At 52.4% G+C, this 12,516-nt stretch overlaps 1 protein-coding gene across 4 annotated transcripts in view; it reads right to left on the bottom strand.

Annotated features, from left to right (window-relative positions):
• The window catches only part of LOC132393472 (basal cell adhesion molecule-like), a 50,477-nt gene that overhangs the window by 18,348 nt on the left and 19,613 nt on the right, over positions 1–12,516 (bottom strand). For all 4 annotated transcript variants that reach the window (XM_059968758.1, XM_059968768.1, XM_059968750.1 and 1 more), the window contains exon 6: positions 5,755–5,937. In XM_059968758.1, the coding sequence (XP_059824741.1) occupies positions 5,755–5,937 (183 nt within the window). The remainder of the gene's footprint in view (positions 1–5,754; positions 5,938–12,516) is intronic.

Here is a 12,516-nt window from a genome sequence, read left to right as displayed (position 1 = left end):
TCCACACTGAACTCCATCTCCTCAGTCCTCACACTGATGATCCACCCCTCTCCTCCAAACGACCATACTCATCCCCAACAACTACCCCTCCTGTCCAGTTCCCAGATCCCTCCACTGAACTACACACTCAAACTGCACACTGATGAATTGGCCTCACCCTTCCACGGCCCACACACAGACAACCCTCCCCTCACCCTGAATACCCCTCTCACTGACGATCCACCCTTCACCTCTAAATACTCATACACTACCCCAACAACTGCCCCTCATGTCACGGATCCCAGACCCCGTCTGAACTCCACTACACTGACCATCATACTGATAATCCACCCCTGATATCTAATGCCCCACACGCTGATGATCCAATTCTCATCCTCCATGCCCCTCATGCTGACAACTTACCCCCCATGCACCTCGCACTGACGATTTACCCTTCACCCCCACGCTCTACACACACTGCTCATGACCCACACACTGATGATACACCCCTCACCTGCAAACGATCATTCATACCCCAACAACAACCTTCCTCTTGACTAGCTGTACTCCCCAACCCACTGACCATGACCCTCACAATTATGATTCACCCCTCACCCTCCCATACACTGACAATGCACCCTCACCTCCAAATGAACAAACACTATCCCAACAACACCCCCTCCTCTCCACTGGCCCCACTCCCCTACTCACTGACCACCACCACCCCCCACCCCAACAAAATTCATACCCCACCCCCCACACACGGACGATTCACCCCATCCCCCCACATCCCTCACACTAATGATTAGCCCCTCATCTCTACATCCAACACTGACAATTCACCCCTCACCTCCTACATCCCTCACACTGACGATCCACTCCTCACCCCCTTCAATCCACACACTCTGATGATTCACCTCAGACACCCCACTCCCCACACACGACTCATCCATCACCCCAACACCTCTCACACGGATGATTCACCCCTCACCCCTACATCCTGCACTGACGATTCACCCCCATCCCCCCACCCTTACACCTCACACACTGACAATTCACCCCCAACCACCATTTACCTCATACTGACGATTTCCTTCTCAACCCCCATGTCTGTCACACTGACGACCCACCCCTCACCCCATGCCACATACTCGGATGATTCAACTCTCACACTGCACTGCCCACAAACTGACAATTTACCCCCCATCCCCCATGACCCACACAGTGACGATTCAACCCTCACGTCAACACACCAACGATTCACCCATCCTCTCCCACGCACCACACACTGATGCTTCACCCCTCCACACCAACGGCCTTTGATTGGAGTACTGCGCAGACATGGTAGAAACTTTCTTGCACGAGTCTGGCAAAGAGCTTTAAAGATCAGAAAGTATTTTTCAACTGGAGTCTCTGATTGTTGTACTGCACAGACACAGTAGGAGTGATCCTGCACAAGTCCCACAAAGAGGTTTAAAAATCCAGTCTCAGTTAAAGAGGGGTACCATAGTGGAGTGGTCCTCATGAGAGCAGTCATCAGAGTGGTCTGGGTCAGAGTCATAAGGCTTTGAATCAACAGGGCTTTAGCGAGTTCAGGTGGAGGCAAGATAAGTAGGTAAGTTCATTACTTGTTTCTTAATTTTTTTATGAATTAAATCTTGAGAGAATGGGGGGGTATGTCTACAGAGCCTGTTCTTTACTGGGTGTCAGATGTGCGATTTCCAGGAGACTCCCAGCCTCCCCCGATGGCCACATCTGTGCATTGAGATGCAGCTCCTTAGAGATCGGGTTAAGGAACTGGTGCTTCATCTCGATGACTGACTCGAAGGAAAGTGAAGCAGTGATAGACAGGAGCTACAGGGAGGTAGTCACTCCAAGGAGACTGATAAATAGGTGACTGTCAGGAGAGGAAAGGGGAGAACATCAGATAGCGGAGATCACCCCTGTGGCTGTCCCTCTCAACAATAAGTATTTCATTGTCAGTACTGTTGGAGGGGCAAAGAGCAATCTGGGGGAAACAACAGTTTTTGGCACTGAGTCTAGCCTGTGGCTCATGAGGGTAAGGAGCTAAAGAGGGCTGCAGCAGTAATAAGGGGACAGATAGGTGATTCTGTGGATGTGAAGAAGAAACATGTATGGTAGTTTGCCTCCCAGGTGCCAGGGTCCACAATGTTTCTGAACACGTCCACAATATCCTGAATAGGGAGCGTGAGCAGCCAGAAGTCGTGGTACACATTGGTACCAGTGACATAGGTAGAAAAGGGAGGAGATCCCGAAAACAGGATACAGGGGGCTAGGAAGGAATTTGGGAGGCAGGACCTCAAGAGTAGTAATCTGGGGATTGCTGCCTGTGTGAGTGAGGATAGGAATAGAATAAAGTGGCAGATAAACATGTGGCTAAAGAATTGAAACAGGGGTTAGGGATTCAGATTTCTGGATAATTGGGACCAATATTCTTGTGGGTAGGTTTACTAGAGCTGCTGTGAGTAGTTTAAACTACCATGACAGTGGGGTGGGAACCAGTATGATAGAATTGAAGGTGAGCAGCAGGTTTACAAGTAGATGATGGGTGTAACATGAATATAAGGAGGGATAAGCCAATGATTGGGTACAAATGCAGATGGAGCAAAGAGTTAACTTGTACCAGAGGCAAAACTCAAAAGGTTGAAGTATGCAGGACTGAAGGTGGTGTATTTAAATGCGTGTAGCATTTGGAATAAGGTGGATGAACTCGTGGTGCAATTAGAGACTGGTCTATGACAGAGTGGGCATCGATGAATCATGGCTGAAAGAAGGCCTTAGTTGGGAGCTGAACATCAAATGATATACTTTGTATCAAAAGAACAGGCAGGAGGGTATAGGTGGTTGTGTGGCTCTGTTGGTAAGAGATGGAATTACATCTTTAGAAAGAGTTGATATAGGGTCAGAGAACGTTTAGTCTTTGTGGGTGGAGTTAAAAGAGTGCAAGACTGAAAAAACCATTACGGGAATCTTGGTTGAGACGTGGGGTTGAGATTGCAAAGGGAGCTGGAAAAGGATGTAATAAGGGTAATGTCTCTATTGTATTGGGAGACCTCAATATGCAAGGGGAATGGGAAAATTAGGTTGATGTCAGATCATGAGGGGAAATTGGTTGAATGCCTACACGATATCTTTTTAGAGCAGCTTCGGCATGAGCCTACTTGGGGAAAGGCCATCTTCAATTGGGTGTTGTGTAATAGCCCAGATCTTATTAGAGTACCTAATGTGATCGTAATATGATTGAATTCATACTGCAATTTGAGAGGGAGAAACATAACTCACAAGTATCAATGGAATAAAGGGAATTACAGAGGTATGAGAGAGGACCTGAGCCAGGCGGACTGGAGAAGGGTACTAGAAGGGATGACAGCAGAGATGGCTGGTTTCTGGGAATAGTGTACAAAGCACAGGAAGAATTTCTCAAATGGCAGGGATAGGCAACCATGGCTGACAAGGGAAGTTAAGGGTTGCATAAAAGCCAAGGAAAGGGCATATAAGGTAGCGAAAGTGAGTGGGAATTTGGATGATTGGGAAGCTTTTAAAATCCACAAAAGGCAACTAAAAACATTAGAAGAAGGGAAAGGATGAAATATGAGGGCAGACCAGCCAATAATATAAAGCAGGATACCAAGTTTTTTTCAGTTATATGAAGAGTAAAAGGGAGGTGAGAGTTGATATTGGACCTCTGGAAAATAATGGTATTGAGTTAGTAATGGGGGATAAAGAAACTTTGCATCAGTCTTTACTGTGGAAGAAGTCTGTGAGGGTCAGGGAGCAAGAGTAAGTGCCATTGTTATTACACAGGAAACAGTGCTAGGCAAATTCAAAGGTCTTAAGGTGGATAGGCCACCTGGACCAGATAGACTACATGAACGAGGTTGCTGAAGAGATAGCAGATGCATTGGTCATGAACTTTCAGGACTCACTTGATTCTGGCATGGTGCTAGAGGACTGGAAAATTGCAAATGTCACGCCACTCTTTAAGAAGGGAAGAAGGCAAAAGAAAGGAAATTATCGGCCAGTTAGCCTGACCTTAATGATTGGGAAAGTGTTGGAGGCTATTATCAAGGATGAGGTTTCGGGGTACAGAGACTAATGATAAAGTATGTCAAAGTCAGCATGGTTTCTGGAAATTTTTGAAGGGTTACATCCTCAAAGAGTTCTTTGAGGAAGTAACCAGGAAGGTGGACAAAGGAGAGGCATGGGATATCACTTACCTGGATTTTCAGAAGGCATTTGATAAGGTGCCACACATGAGGCTGCTTAACAAGATAAAATCCTATGGCATTACGAGAAAGATACTGGCATGGATAGTAGAATGGCTGACAGGCAGGAGACAGCAAATGGGAATAAAGGGGGCCTTTTCTTGTTGGCTGCCAGTGACTAGTAGTGTTCCTCAGGGGCCAGAATTGGGACCACTGCTTTTCACATTGTTTGTCAATGATTTTGATAACGGAATTGATAGCTCTGTGGCATAGTTTGCAGATGATATAAAGATAGGTGGAGGGGTAGGTAATGCTGAGGAAGAAATGCGATTGCAGCAGGACAGATGATTTGAAAGAATGGACAAAGAAGTGGCAGATGGAATACAATGTTGGGAAATATATGATGTATTTTGGTTAAAGGAACTATAGTGCAGACTATTATCTAAGTGGGGAGAAACTTAACTTACGGGTTGAGTCTGTGGTAAAGAAGGCAAATGCATCCTTGGCATCTATTTCAAGGGGAATATAATGTAAAAACATTGAGATAATGCTGAGGCTTTATAAGACACTAGTCAGGCCACTCTTGGAGTTTTGGGTCCCATATCTCAGAAAGAATGTGTTGTCATTGGAGAGAGTCCAGAGGAGGTTCACGAGGATTATTCTGGGAATTAAGGGTTAACATCTGAAGAGCATTTTGCAGCTTTGGGCTTGTACTCACTGGAATTTAGAAGAATGCATGGGGATTTCATTGAAACCCACCAAATACTGAAAGGACTAGACAAAGGTGGATATGAAGAGGATGTTACTTAGAGTGCTGGTATCCAGACCTAGACAGCACAGCCTCAAAATTGAGAGGCAACTTTTTAGAACAGAAGTAAGGAGGAATTTTTTTAGCAGAGAGTAGTGAATCTCTGGAATTCTCTGTCATAGACTGTGGTGGAGGCCAAGTCTGTGGGTATATTTAAAGTGGAAGTTGATAATTGCCTGATTGGTTAGGGCATAAAAGGAAATGGAAAGAAGGCAGGTGTATGGGGTTAAGTGGGATCAGCGATCAGCCATGATAGAATGGCTGAGCAGACTCGATGGGATGAATGGCCTAATTCTGCACCTATACCTTATGGTCTCATGGTCCATACATTGACAATTCACCCACTCATCTCCAAATGACCATACACCACCCCAACAACTGCCCCTCAGTCCCCCAACTGAACTCCATCACCCTAACCCTCACACTGACAATTCACCCCTCACCCTGACGACTCACCCCTCATGCACCACACAATGACGATCCACCTTTCACCCACAATGCCCCACACAGATTCACTGCTCACTCTGAAAGCCCCTCACACTGATGATTCCCCCTCATGCCCCTCACATTAATGATTCACCTCTCACTCCCTAATTGTGATGATTCAACCATAACCTCCAATGACCCACACACAGCCGATTCACTCCTCACCCCACATGCCCCTCACACTGACAATTTATCCCTCACGCCACACACTGACGATTCACCCCTTAGCCCCCAAGCCCCCCACTACCCACTCACAGTGCAGGGAGATGTTGAAGGGGTCTGAGTCGAGCCACAGGGTGTTCCCCTTAGCAGTTGGGTACAGGACCCTACAATGGAACTGCGAGTGCCTGTCGTCACGGTGTAGTCGCAGATACAGACGGCTGCTGACTGTGTACAGACCACTGGCTTCCTTCACCACCCGGGGCGTCATGTACATCTCTGTAGGAGGGTGGGATAGAAAGGATAGATGAAGGGGGTGGGGAGAGATGTCCCCCCCTCCCGGTGTACAACCCTCTACCAATGTGAGTACTGAACTCCTTCCTGTGTACAGTCCTGTGCTGAGTGAGTACTGAACCCCCACCCCCACACCAGAATGAGTGTGGAGAAGAATCAAGTCTGTTGTGGTGGTAGTTTCATCATTGAGAAAAGGTAATCCAGTCCAGAAATGAGTGAAATCCAGTCCGGAACAGAGCAAAGTCCAGTCCGCAATGAAGGGCAGTCGGATCAGTGACCGAGAGAAATCCGGTCTGGAATGGAGTGTACTCCGGTCCATAATGAAGGGCAGTCGGATCAGGGACCGAGGGAAATCCAGTCCGGAACGGAGTGTACTCCGGTCCATAATGAAGGACAGTCGGATCAGGGACCGAGGGAAATCCGGTCCGGAACGGAGTTTACTCCGTTCCATAATGAAGGACAGTCGGATCAGGGACCGAGGGAAATCCGGTCCGGAACGGAGTGTACTCCGGTCCATAATGAGGGCAGTCGGATCAGGGACCGAGAGAAATCCAGTCCGGAACGAAGTGTACTCCGGTCCGTAACGAAGGGCAGTCGGATCAGGGACCGAGGGAAATCCAGTCCGGAACGGAGTTTACTCCGGTCCGTAATGAAGGGCAGTCGGATCAGGGACAGAGGGAAATCCGGTCCGGAACGGAATGTACTCCGGTCCGTAACGAAGGGCAGTCGGATCAGGGACCGAGGGAAATCCGGTCCGGAACGGAATGTACTCCGGTCCGTAACGAAGGGCAGTCGGATCAGGGACCGAGGGAAATCCGGTCCGGAACGGAGTGTACTCCGGTCCGTAATGAAGGGCAGTCGGATCTGGGACAGAGGGAAATCCAGTCCGAAACAGAGAATACTCCGGTCCGTAATGAAGGGCAGTCGGATCAGGGACAGAGGGAAATCCAGTCCGAAACGGAGTTTACTCCGGTCCGTAATGAAGGGCAGTCGGATCAGGGACAGAGGGAAATCCAGTCCGAAACGGAGTTTACTCCGGTCCGTAATGAAGGGCAGTCGGATCAGGGACAGAGGGAAATCCAGTCCGAAACGGAGTTTACTCCGGTCCGTAACGAAGGGCAGTCGGATCAGGGACCGAGGGAAATCCGGTCCGGAACGGAGTGTACTCCGGTCCATAATGAGGGCAGTCGGATCAGGGACCGAGAGAAATCCAGTCCGGAACGAAGTGTACTCCAGTCCGTAACGAAGGGCAGTCGGATCAGGGACCGAGGGAAATCCGGTCCGGAACGGAGTGTACTCCGGTCCGTAACGAAGGGCAGTCGGATCAGGGACCGAGGGAAATCCGGTCCGGAACGGAATGTACTCCGGTCCGTAACGAAGGGCAGTCGGATCAGGGACCGAGGGAAATCCGGTCCGGAACGGAGTGTACTCCGGTCCGTAATGAAGGGCAGTCGGATCTGGGACAGAGGGAAATCCAGTCCGAAACAGAGAATACTCCGGTCCGTAATGAAGGGCAGTCGGATCAGGGACAGAGGGAAATCCAGTCCGAAACGGAGTTTACTCCGGTCCGTAATGAAGGGCAGTCGGATCAGGGACCGAGGGAAATCCGGTCCGGAACGGAATATACTCCGGTCCGTAATGAAGGGCAGTCGGATCAGGGACCGAGGGAAATCCAGTCCGAAACGGAGAGTACTCCGGTCCGTAATGAAGGGCAGTCGGATCAGGGACAGAGGGAAATCCAGTCCGGAACGAAGTGTACTCCGGTCCGTAATGAAGGGCAGTCGGATCAGGGACAGAGGGAAATCCAGTCCGAAACGGAGAGTACTCCGGTCCGTAATGAAGGGCAGTCGGATCAGGGACAGAGGGAAATCCGGTCCGGAACAGAGTTTACTCCAGTCCGTAACGAAGGGCAGTCGGATCAGGGACCGAGGGAAATCCAGTCCGGAACGGAGTTTACTCCGGTCCGTAATGAAGGGCAGTCGGATCAGGGACAGAGGGAAATCCAGTCCGGAACGGAGTGTACTCCGGTCCGTAACGAAGGGCAGTCGGATCAGGGACAGAGGGAAATCCAGTCCGTAATGAAGGGCAGTCGGATCAGGGACCGAGGGAAATCCAGTCCGGAACGGAGTGTACTCCGGTCCGTAATGAAGGGCAGTCGGATCAGGGACCGAGGGAAATCCAGTCCGGAACGGAGTGTACTCCGGTCCGTAACGAAGGGCAGTCGGATCAGTGACCGAGAGAAATCCGGTCCGGAACGGAGTGTACTCCGGTCCGTAACGAAGGGCAGTCAGATCAGGGACCGAGGGAAATCCAGTCTGGAACGGAGTGTACTCCGGTCCATAATGAGGGCAGTCGGATCAGTGACCGAGAGCAATCCGGTCTGGAACGGAGTGTACTCCGGTCCGTAACGAAGGGCAGTCGGATCAGTGACCGAGAGAAATCCGGTCCGGAACGAAGTGTACTCCGGTCCGTAACGAAGGGCAGTCGGATCAGTGACCGAGAGAAATCCGGTCCGGAACGAAGTGTACTCCGGTCCGTAACGAAGGGCAGTCGGATCAGTGACCGAGAGAAATCCGGTCCGGAACGAAGTGTACTCCGGTCCGTAACGAAGGGCAGTCGGATCAGTGACCGAGAGAAATCCAGTCCGGAACGGAGTGTACTCCGGTCCGTAATGAAGGGCAGTCGGATCAGGGACAGAGGGAAATCCAGTCCATAATGAGGGCAGTCGGATCAGGGACCGAGGGAAATCCGGTCCGGAACGGAGTGTACTCCGGTCCGTAACGAAGGGCAGTCGGATCAGGGACCGAGGGAAATCCAGTCCGGAACGGAGTTTACTCCGGTCCGTAATGAAGGGCAGTCGGATCAGGGACAGAGGGAAATCCGGTCCGGAACAGAGTGTACTCCGGTCCGTAACGAAGGGCAGTCGGATCAGGGACCGAGGGAAATCCAGTCCGGAACGGAGTTTACTCCGGTCCGTAATGAAGGGCAGTCGGATCAGGGACAGAGGGAAATCCAGTCCGGAACGGAGTGTACTCCGGTCCGTAACGAAGGGCAGTCGGATCAGGGACAGAGGGAAATCCAGTCCGTAATGAAGGGCAGTCGGATCAGGGACCGAGGGAAATCCAGTCCGGAACGGAGTGTACTCCGGTCCGTAATGAAGGGCAGTCGGATCAGGGACCGAGGGAAATCCAGTCCGGAACGGAGTGTACTCCGGTCCGTAACGAAGGGCAGTCGGATCAGTGACCGAGAGAAATCCGGTCCGGAACGGAGTGTACTCCGGTCCGTAACGAAGGGCAGTCGGATCAGGGACCGAGGGAAACCCAGTCCGGAACGGAGTGTACTCCGGTCCGTAACGAAGGGCAGTCGGATCAGGGACAGAGGGAAATCCGGTCCGGAACGGAGTTTACTCCGGTCCGTAACGAAGGGCAGTCGGATCAGGGACAGAGGGAAATCCAGTCCGTAATGAAGGGCAGTCGGATCAGGGACCGAGGGAAATCCAGTCCGGAACGAAGTGTACTCCGGTCCGTAATGAAGGGCAGTCGGATCAGGGACAGAGGGAAATCCAGTCCGAAACGGAGAGTACTCCGGTCCGTAATGAAGGGCAGTCGGATCAGGGACAGAGGGAAATCCGGTCCGGAACAGAGTTTACTCCGGTCCGTAACGAAGGGCAGTCGGATCAGGGACCGAGGGAAATCCAGTCCGGAACGGAGTTTACTCCGGTCCGTAATGAAGGGCAGTCGGATCAGGGACAGAGGGAAATCCAGTCCGGAACGGAGTGTACTCCGGTCCGTAACGAAGGGCAGTCGGATCAGGGACAGAGGGAAATCCAGTCCGTAATGAAGGGCAGTCGGATCAGTGACCGAGAGCAATCCGGTCCGGAACGAAGTGTACTCCGGTCCGTAACGAAGGGCAGTCGGATCAGTGACCGAGAGAAATCCGGTCCGGAACGGAGTGTACTCCGGTCCGTAACGAAGGGCAGTCGGATCAGGGACAGAGGGAAATCCAGTCCGGAACGGAGTGTACTCCGGTCCGTAATGAAGGGCAGTCGGATCAGGGACCGAGGGAAATCCGGTCCGGAACGGAGTTTACTCCGGTCTGTAACGAAGGGCAGTCGGATCAGTGACCGAGGGAAATCCAGTCCGGAACGGAGTGTACTCCGGTCCGTAACGAAGGGCAGTCGGATCAGGGACAGAGGGAAATCCAGTCCGGAATGGAGTGTACTCCGGTCCGTAATGAAGGGCAGTCGGATCAGGGACCGAGGGAAACCCAGTCCGGAACGGAGTGTACTCCGGTCCGTAACGAAGGGCAGTCGGATCAGGGACAGAGGGAAATCCGGTCCGGAACGGAGTTTACTCCGGTCCATAACGAAGGGCAGTCGGATCAGGGACAGAGGGAAATCCAGTCCGTAATGAAGGGCAGTCGGATCAGGGACCGAGGGAAATCCAGTCCGGAACGAAGTGTACTCCGGTCCGTAATGAAGGGCAGTCGGATCAGGGACAGAGGGAAATCCAGTCCGAAACGGAGAGTACTCCGGTCCGTAATGAAGGGCAGTCGGATCAGGGACAGAGGGAAATCCGGTCCGGAACAGAGTTTACTCCGGTCCGTAACGAAGGGCAGTCGGATCAGGGACCGAGGGAAATCCAGTCCGGAACGGAGTTTACTCCGGTCCGTAATGAAGGGCAGTCGGATCAGGGACAGAGGGAAATCCAGTCCGGAACGGAGTGTACTCCGGTCCGTAACGAAGGGCAGTCGGATCAGGGACAGAGGGAAATCCAGTCCGTAATGAAGGGCAGTCGGATCAGTGACCGAGAGCAATCCGGTCCGGAACGAAGTGTACTCCGGTCCGTAACGAAGGGCAGTCGGATCAGTGACCGAGAGAAATCCGGTCCGGAACGGAGTGTACTCCGGTCCGTAACGAAGGGCAGTCGGATCAGGGACAGAGGGAAATCCAGTCCGGAACGGAGTGTACTCCGGTCCGTAATGAAGGGCAGTCGGATCAGGGACCGAGGGAAATCCGGTCCGGAACGGAGTTTACTCCGGTCTGTAACGAAGGGCAGTCGGATCAGTGACCGAGGGAAATCCAGTCCGGAACGGAGTGTACTCCGGTCCGTAACGAAGGGCAGTCGGATCAGGGACAGAGGGAAATCCAGTCCGGAATGGAGTGTCCTCCGGTCCGTAATGAAGGGCAGTCGGATCAGGGACCGAGGGAAATCCGGTCCGGAACGGAGTTTACTCCGGTCTGTAATGAAGGGCAGTCCGAGCAGGGACCGAGGGAAATCCGGTCCGGAACGGAATGTACACCGGTCCGTAATGAAGGGCAGTCGGATCAGGGACAGAGGGAAATCCGGTCCGGAACGGAGTGTACTCCGGTCCGCAATGAAGGGCAGTCGGATCAGGGACCGAGGGAAATCCAGTCCGGAACGAAGTTTACTCCGGTCCGTAATGAAGGGCAGTCGGATCAGGGACAGAGGGAAATCCGGTCCGGAACGGAGTGTACTCCGGTCCGTAACGAAGGGCAGTCGGATCAGGGACCGAGAGAAATCCGGTCCGGAACGGAGTTTACTCCGGTCCGTAATGAAGGGCAGTCGGATCAGGGACAGAGGGAAATCCAGTCCGGAACGGAGTGTACTCCGGTCCGTAACGAAGGGCAGTCGGATCAGGGACAGAGGGAAATCCAGTCCGTAATGAAGGGCAGTCGGATCAGGGACCGAGGGAAATCCAGTGCGGAACGGAGTGTACTCCGGTCCGTAACGAAGGGCAGTCGGATCAGTGACCGAGAGAAATCCAGTCCGGAACGGAGTGTACTCCGGTCCGTAATGAAGGGCAGTCGGATCAGGGACCGAGGGAAATCCAGTCCGGAACGGAGTGTACTCCGGTCCGTAACGAAGGGCAGTCGGATCAGTGACCGAGAGAAATCCGGTCCGGAACGGAGTGTACTCCGGTCCGTAACGAAGGGCAGTCGGATCAGGGACCGAGGGAAATCCAGTCCGGAACGGAGTGTACTCCGGTCCATAATGAAGGTCAGTCGGATCAGGGACCGAGGGAAATCCGGTCCGGAACGGAATGTACTCCGGTCCGTAACGAAGGGCAGTTGGATCAGGGACCGAGGGAAATCCGGTCCGGAACGGAATGTACTCCGGTCCGTAACGAAGGGCAGTCGGATCAGGGACCGAGGGAAATCCGGTCCGGAACGGAGTGTAATCCAGTCTGGAACGGAGTGTACTCCGGTCCGTAATGAAGGGCAGTCGGATCAGGGACAGAGGGAAATCCAGTCCGAAACGGAGTTTACTCCGGTCCGTAATGAAGGGCAGTCGGATCAGGGACCGAGGGAAATCCGGTCCGGAACGGAGACTACTCCGGTCCGTAATGAAGGGCAGTCGGATCAGGGACAGAGGGAAATCCAGTCCGGAACGAAGTGTACTCCGGTCCGTAATGAAGGGCAGTCGGATCAGGGACAGAGGGAAATCCGGTCCGGAACGGAGTTTACTCCGGTCCGTAACGAAGGGCAGTCGGATCAGGGACAGAGGGAAATCCAGTCCGTAATGAAGGGCAGTCGGATCAGGG

The sequence above is a fragment of the Hypanus sabinus genome, chromosome 1 (assembly GCF_030144855.1).
Source record: "Hypanus sabinus isolate sHypSab1 chromosome 1, sHypSab1.hap1, whole genome shotgun sequence".
Taxonomy (NCBI): Eukaryota; Metazoa; Chordata; class Chondrichthyes; order Myliobatiformes; family Dasyatidae; genus Hypanus; species Hypanus sabinus.
Note: the sequence above shows the minus strand (reverse complement) of the source record. Positions and strands in the feature narration are given on the sequence as shown.